At 47.8% G+C, this 866-nt stretch overlaps 1 protein-coding gene across 1 annotated transcript in view; it reads left to right on the top strand.

The window, feature by feature from the left end:
• xrcc4 (X-ray repair complementing defective repair in Chinese hamster cells 4) overlaps positions 1 to 866 on the top strand; it is a gene marked incomplete in the record, with an annotated part of 55,018 nt that overhangs the window by 10,063 nt on the left and 44,089 nt on the right. Inside the window, 1 exon segment of the mRNA XM_032511734.1 lies at positions 95 to 285. Coding sequence (XP_032367625.1) covers positions 95 to 285 — 191 coding nt within the window.

The following is an 866-nucleotide window of genomic DNA, read 5'->3' as shown; positions in this document are numbered from 1 at the left end:
TGCTCTGGTTCTGCTCTGATTCTGCTCTGATTCTGCTCTGGTTCTACTCTGATTCTGCCCTCTTTGTCTCCCATTGGTTCCCGTGACTTCACAGTGAGCGAGGCGGCCGTGTGCCGGGAGGCGGAGGAGCTGGAGCTGCAGCCGGAGCGGTACGTCCAGGACCTGGAGCAGGCGCTCACCGAGACAGAGAGCTCCGTCACCTACAGCTTCACGCTGACGCCGTCTCCACCCGCCCGCCGCTCCGCGCTCACGCTGGCGTACGAGAAGGTTCAGAAGGACATCTCTGTGAGTGGCACACAGACCTCAAAATAGTCTCTATAGTAACCGGAACAGTCACAAGTTTGGGAATAATGGCGTGTTTCCTTTAAGGTTCCTGGTCTCTTTCTGCATTGCAGATTAGTACCGCCTCATGCTTTGGGGGCGGGGGGGATCGGTATCGGCACTAAACAAATCCACATGGGTAGATTCCCAGGCTAATTACAGCCAACTAACATGCCAACTAACATGCCAACTAACATGCCAACTAACATGCATGTGTGATAAAATTCCAACCGATTTGAAATGCGATGCAGTTTTCAAACATCCTCGGGTTTAATCTTAATATTTTACTTGTTTGACGAGCAATGAGTCACCTTAATATTCTCTGTTCATACTACATATACTCGGTACTACATCACATCTGGTTCCAGCGGAGCAGAGCGAAAGCCAAACCCCACGTTATCTTCTTCTTCCTCACAAATAATATAAATGTCAGACTGACTGACATGTGATCATTCGTCTTAGAAAACAATCAGCTATTTAGAAACGTCTCATGATATTATTTATTTAAATTAATCCCAGAAGGGGAAACTACACTTTACACTCTG

Source organism: Etheostoma spectabile, unplaced genomic scaffold (assembly GCF_008692095.1).
Source record: "Etheostoma spectabile isolate EspeVRDwgs_2016 unplaced genomic scaffold, UIUC_Espe_1.0 scaffold453, whole genome shotgun sequence".
In the NCBI taxonomy this organism is placed as follows: Eukaryota; Metazoa; Chordata; class Actinopteri; order Perciformes; family Percidae; genus Etheostoma; species Etheostoma spectabile.
Note: the sequence above shows the minus strand (reverse complement) of the source record. Positions and strands in the feature narration are given on the sequence as shown.